General features: G+C 51.6%; 1 protein-coding gene across 1 annotated transcript in view; it reads left to right on the forward strand.

The window, feature by feature from the left end:
• The window catches only part of PLEKHM2 (pleckstrin homology domain containing, family M (with RUN domain) member 2), a 25,347-nt gene that overhangs the window by 12,445 nt on the left and 6,602 nt on the right, over positions 1–6,300 (forward strand). Inside the window, 4 exon segments of the mRNA XM_009888350.1 lie at positions 137–236; positions 785–872; positions 1,359–1,545; positions 3,650–3,722. Coding sequence (XP_009886652.1) covers positions 137–236; positions 785–872; positions 1,359–1,545; positions 3,650–3,722 — 448 coding nt within the window.

Raw genomic sequence — 6,300 nt, forward strand, 5'->3', positions numbered from 1 at the left:
TCAGTTGCTCCCCTGAAATGATACAAATGCAAATGAACAATCTGACGTGGTTTAACTGATTTGTGATTATTTCCAGGCTTGCTTCGCTTCTCAGGTGTTTCCCCACAGATAAATCTCTCCGCTGCTTTCCTTTCAGGCCGGGCATGGCTCTACCTAGCCCTCAACGAAAACTCCTTGGAGAGTTATTTGAGGCTGTTTCAGGAGAACCTAAGCCTGCTGCACAAGTACTATGTCAAGTGAGTATCCCTCCTTGTTCTCGTTTGGGCAGTGGTTGGTGTCCCTTGTCAGGAGCAAGTCCTAATTTGCCAGTGGGGAACAAGCAGTTGATCAGGGTCTGGCCTTTCTTTGTGGGTTTTGCAGAGGTTTTGCCTGATTAATTTAAAGGTCCTACATGTGGACACACTGTCCTGTATAAGAGGGCTTGCATGCATCTCTCATAGTTAACTGCTTTTACGCCCAGTCCCAGATGTAGCCTTTGTATTCTTCCACGTTCTCGAAGAAGCTGCTGAGCTCTTGTCCAGGGACCCTGCTCCGGTGGACATCTGGAAATCTGGCTGTAGCTCGATTTGGGGACAGCACGTAGTGGATGCCCGCCTGCTCTGAGCCACATATATCTGCCCTTAAGCTCCGTCATTGCTCTTAGGAAGAGGAAAACTGCAGGCGTACGGCTTTGATGCTGTTTATGTGGCAGCTCAGAGACATGCTAAGAAAACAGAAGGGCACTTGTAGCTCGGTCTTCTCTTCCCCACATCTCTAAAGCTCTCCTGTTTTATCCACGCTGCAGGAACGCCCTGGTTTGCAGTCACGATCATCTGACCTTGTTCTTAACGCTGGTGTCTGGGCTGGAGTTCATCCGCTTTGACTTGGATCTGGTGAGTGTTTTATCTGTTTCTCTTGGCTCTGGGAGAGCAGGGGGAGTCCTGGGTGTCAGAAGTCCCACCACTTGGTCCAGGCTGTACCTTCTTGCTGGTTCTTCACCTGAAAACTGGAAGCTGCCACTTTGAGGACAGGCTCTAGGCTGGGATCTTTGGAGATCCAGCAACAGGATTTATTCCTATTGCTCTGCGCTGTTCAGAAGAGGAACGAGGCAGGTAAGGGGAAGCCGGCTGTGGGGCAGATTGATGGGGATAAAGGAGTTGAGCTCTGCAAGCATGGTACAAAATGCTGACGTCCCTCCAGGTAAACACAAAACCACTGGCTAACCCTCAGTGTCGCGGTGGAGCCGATGGATTTCCTCTGAAAGGCGGCAGAAATGGACAGTCAGAGGATGTTCAAGGACAGCCCCATTGTTTTGACTGTGCTAATAACTGTGTGCGGTGACTCAGAGCCTGACTCACCCCACGCTCTCTTCTCTGCAGGATGCACCTTACCTGGATCTGGCCCCATACATGCCAGATTACTACAAACCTCAATACCTGCTGGACTTTGAGGACCGCCTGCCCAGCTCCGTGCATGGCTCAGACAGCCTGTCCCTCAACTCCTTCAACTCGGTCACCTCCACCAACCTGGAATGGGATGACAGTGCCATCGCTCCATCCAGTGAAGGTCAGTGGATTTTTTGGAGATGGGTGCGGTCAGGGCTGTGCGCTCCCACATCCCCTTCGGCTGAGCTGCTGCGCTGGATGAGACGCTGAATAAGATAGCAAACGATGGGCTGGAAGAGACCGAAGTGAGAGACCCAGCAGTTAGGCTGTGAGTCTCTCCCGTCTTGCCTTGGGAGGTGCTGGGATTTAAGCTCTGGAGAGCCCCTTTGCCTCAGACCGGGAGAGAAGGACTTCCCTGCTAGTCACCTCATCAGGTCACGTTTCTATCCAGGGAGGGTGTGTTTTAGCAAGACCTGGAGAAATCTCCCCATAGAGTGAAAATCGTGTCTGTATCTGAACATGGCTTCCAGTTGAGAGCAGGTATGCAGGGCTGCAGAGGACCGTTTTTAACAGTCCAGAGACCCGCATATGCTGAAAGTGGTGGGGAATAGTTTCCACAGTCTTTTCTCCATGTCTTCAGTCTGAGGGAATGTGGTCTCAGAGGTGCTGTTTTTACCTCTTTGTGCATCCTAACTTGAGCAGCCTGATAAGTTGTCATACTCACCCCCGTATCTCTATCGGAGAGGGCTGGTGGTGTTCCTGATGAGCTGAGAAGACGTGCTTTTTGCTTGCCCCCTTGGTGTGCTTCAGGCTGGAGCAGGGACCTCTTGTGCTGCATGAAGCATGTTCATGTGAAGGAACAGCTCTGCTGCTGCTGTTCCTAATCTAAAATACGTTGGCCCTGTTTCTTTTTTTGATATCAGTTTGAACAAAACAAGATATGGGGATTCTGGAATAGATGGGGTGATGTGTGCTGGTAATTGGATGCAGTGAATTTGGGACTGAGTCTGCATACAGATGGGTTCCCTCTGAGACAAGGGTCTGCCAGTTGCCTTTTATGTGCGAGATAGGAACTGCAGACATTAAAGATGCTGAGAAGGAACAGCCCAGGGTGGGCGTTAGCATCGTTTTAGCAAAGGACTTTGAAGCACAGCACTGTTTTGGGCTCACCTGTGACATCTGCACTCATGCTGTACACGTGAAAGGGTTTGCTTTCGGGCGCTTGCTCCTGCCAAACCTCCAGCACCCCAGGTAAGCTGGAGACAGCACGCGGAGCCCAGCAATAAAAGTCTCAGGAGGAAGCTCCTCTGTCCCCAGAGGTTGGGCATAAGCAGCTGTTTCGGCCCATGCTGCACCCCCTGGGCTTGTATTCCCGTTCCTCCCTCAGCAGAACATATCTTGGTGCCAGCACAACTCCTCCCTGTCCCTATCGACTGGGCAAGGGGTGTCACTTGGGTTTGGCCATGCCTTCCAGCCCGTCTGGTGGATGGAAGCTTAGTTCTCAAGAGAAGAGGGGTTTGGAGTAGAGATCCAGGAGATTTTGGAGCTAGATTTTGTGTTTGGCATTGTCGCGCACTACTCCATGTGTCCGGGCGGCGGTGCTGATCTGTGCCTCAGTTTCCCCATGGGTTTGGTGCCGATGTAGAAATGCTGTCCCCTGTTGTGGGACCAGGACGAGGAGGAGCCCTGGAGGGCAGGCATCGTCGCTGTTCCTCCAGCATGGAGGAATTTTACTTCGATAACTATTTCACTGCTCATCATTTTGACAGGAGCGTCTCACTACCCTGGGAGTGTAGGTGGAGCTGGGGATTTTAGGATCAGAGGACAAGTTTTGCCCTTTAATCAGAGCAGTGGCTTTGCAAACATTAATGAGTCAAACATCACAGTATCTGTGGGAGGTAAGTGTGAAGTGGGGAAACTGAGGCACAGAGCGATTAAATTGATTCACAAAGGGCATCCCTGATTAGGTACACGACACCAACCATTTCTCCGGTTTAGCTTTCCAGCAGCTCGCGTAACGGGGCCTTCAGCCTTTGCTGGTCCCGCTGTAGTTCCTATAAGTCAAACATCCAGCAGGAACAACTGTTAGTGCAGCTGGTTTCCATTTGCATCCATGTTCCCTCACTGTTTTCTCATGCGTTTCAGATACCGGTGGAAGATTGTTTTGTCTTTCTCCTTTCCCATCTCCCTCCCCAAATCCCCCTTCACACTCTCCCCTGTCCCGTCCCCCCCGCCTCCCCACTACTTGTATTTCTAATCCTGAGTTTTATCCCTCGTTTTTGTAGATTATGATTTTGGAGATGTCTTTCCAGCAATGCAGACCATGCCCAGCAGAGACTGGGAAGGTGGGACATACTCATCTGTTGCAACATTTTGTTTTTCTCTCTGCATTGCTGCCACGTGAAGCTTGCTGCATGCTCCCCGGTTCATTTCTTTAACAAGCAACCACCGCATCTTGATGGAATTCGGTAGAGGCAGAAAAGAGTGGAAAAGATTCCCCCAAGGTGGGAGGTTGTGTGTCTCATTTGTGAGACCACGGGCAAAGCTTTCCCCAACTCCTAGCGTGTGCAGGCACGCTCGCCTGGCTGTATATCCCGGAGCGGAGGGATGTTTTCCCACCTCTGGCCGTGCCTCTGTGTCTTCTAGACGCGTCTGCCCCAGCGCTCGGCGTAGCAAACACGAGGCTGGAGTTTCGAGTGCAGTTCTGTAGCTCCTCCGTAACGTTACGGCCCGCGTTGATAAAGGAGCTTTTATACCAGGTTACAAAAGAAAAGCTGCAAAATTGCCCGTGCTGCGGAGCTGGCAGGCGGGGATCAGCGCCCGTCCAAAACCAGCGTGACGTGCCAGCTGACCTTACGCTGTGAATTTCCTCTTTGGGGTAAAGTATGCAGGGTGCTGATTGAAAAACTGATCCACCTTCATTGATTTCCTGAAAGCCCTGGAAAACAGCTGAATTAATTCTGCTTTCTTTTAATTTGGTGCCTTTGGTGGAGGATTAATTTGGGAGGTTTTGTTTTCCGTGGACCCTGCTCTCCTGTGTCAAAACATCTCTCTTGAAGCCACAACATCCAGCACATGGCTCTGCTCAGTTTGGGCCACTATGCTTTTTTTTTTTAATTTTATTTTACCACTTCTAAAAGCAGCTTGTCAGCTATGTTTGGCCTTTACGGTCAAAAGCACATACCCATTTTAGAGCAGCTTGTTCTCCTTTCTCCACATGCGTGTATTCTTTGCACGTCACGGGAGTAAGAGACCTTTCCACTTTACCCCCGGAGGAAATACACCCACGCTCTGTCCTTTGCAGCTAAAAGCTGGATAGAGCCTTGCGTCCAAACTGCCTTGGCCGGTACCGCCGGAATATTTGGGGGAAATTCTGCCTGAATTCCATGTGGATGGCTCGAAGGCTCTAACACGCTCCCTCTCATCTTCTTTCTTACCCCATGCGCAGAGATGCTCACAGAGATGGTTTAACGTGCCCCTGAAGCCTGAGTGTACACCCAGAGAGGACAAACCACGCTTCTAACCCCAACACCCAGCGAGCAGGTTAACCACGGGTGTTAGGTGCAGGCTAGGAGAAGCCAAGGAACGCTGGAGGCAAATCCCTCTGGTTTTCGGAGGTGTGCACGGCTCCCGCGTGATCCACCGATGCTCCGGGCTGGGTTACTGTGTGCTGAGCAAACCTCAGCCCTAGCAAAGTTTTCAGCCCAACTCCCTCCCCGCCACGTTAGCTTACTGCTGCATTCCTTGCTGTTTGTAAGCAGAGTGAGAGAGAAAAGAAAGTTGAGGCAGTTCCCTGTTTTCTGTGGATGCTGTTGGGGTAACGTGCTGTATTTTGGACGAAGTTCAGGGTTTAGGCAAAAGAAGTGATGTTCATTTTGGTGACAGAGGCTAGAAGCCTGGGGCTGAAACAGCTTTTAAACATTTTATGTTCCCTTTAATGTAGACATGAAAAATCTACCCGATTTACTTCCCTTGACAGAGCTCACACCCTCCACGCTGCAGGGCAGGCGTTTCAGCAAGCAGGAACAAAGCATCGTTTTGAAATCGCCCGTCACAAAATTGCCTTTATCAGACTTTTATAAGAGGTTTCATTTTCCTACTCAAAAAACCGTACGCCCCCAAATCAGTCTGCCAGGGCTGCGATTTCCTTCAGAAGGGATCTCCCTGCCTAGCAAGAGGTTTCTGGCTGGCTTTGGAAACGAGGGGCGCCTGGCGAAGAGAAGGGCATGGGTAACCTTCCTTTAACCAGCACTTTGTGGATGGATAACTCCGTGCATGACTCCTGTAGCCCTTCTCCGCTGCTCCTTTTTCCCTCTGCAGACTAACACGGGCCAACCTGGTTGTGCTACGACCTGTCTGTGCAGCCTGCTCTCCTCGGACCCCAGTGAATGCTGTGTCCCCGTCCCCGCACTTCCAGCCCCCCGTATGTGTCTCACACAAAGCCAAGAGAAGCAGCCGGGTCCGTAAGGATCGCTGCACTACGGGCTGGCTCCATTTCTGCCCTTCTAGCCGAGCGAGCATCTTCCTACGACCCCGTCACAGGGGAGAAGCAGCAATGCGGGGCAGCAGCCTCGTTAGCTCGCTGTCATCTCGCTAAGGAGCACCATGGCCCCAAGACCACTCAAGTTCCTTCCCAAGGATGCTACCTCTTCTTAATCCAGCTGCCGGCTCCTGGGTGACCGAGCTGTTATTTCCAGGCGTTGCCTAAATTGCAGCGGGTGCAAAATGCAGAGCGATGCTGGGTCATGCGCTGGCCTCTCTGTCACTCCTCCCTCCAATCTCTGAAGCTAAGCTGGTCCGATGGCGCTCTGCCGGTGCCCGGGATGGTGTCACTTGTGATCAGTACGGTGACCGTGTAGTGCCCCGAGCCCCCAGCGTGCAGCTTTGCTTGATTTGGTTTGTTCCAGGTGCGTGAGCTGAGGTTCATCCCGCTCTT

Source organism: Charadrius vociferus, unplaced genomic scaffold (genome assembly GCF_000708025.1).
Source record: "Charadrius vociferus isolate BGI_N301 unplaced genomic scaffold, ASM70802v2 scaffold107, whole genome shotgun sequence".
NCBI lineage: Eukaryota > Metazoa > Chordata > Aves > Charadriiformes > Charadriidae > Charadrius > Charadrius vociferus.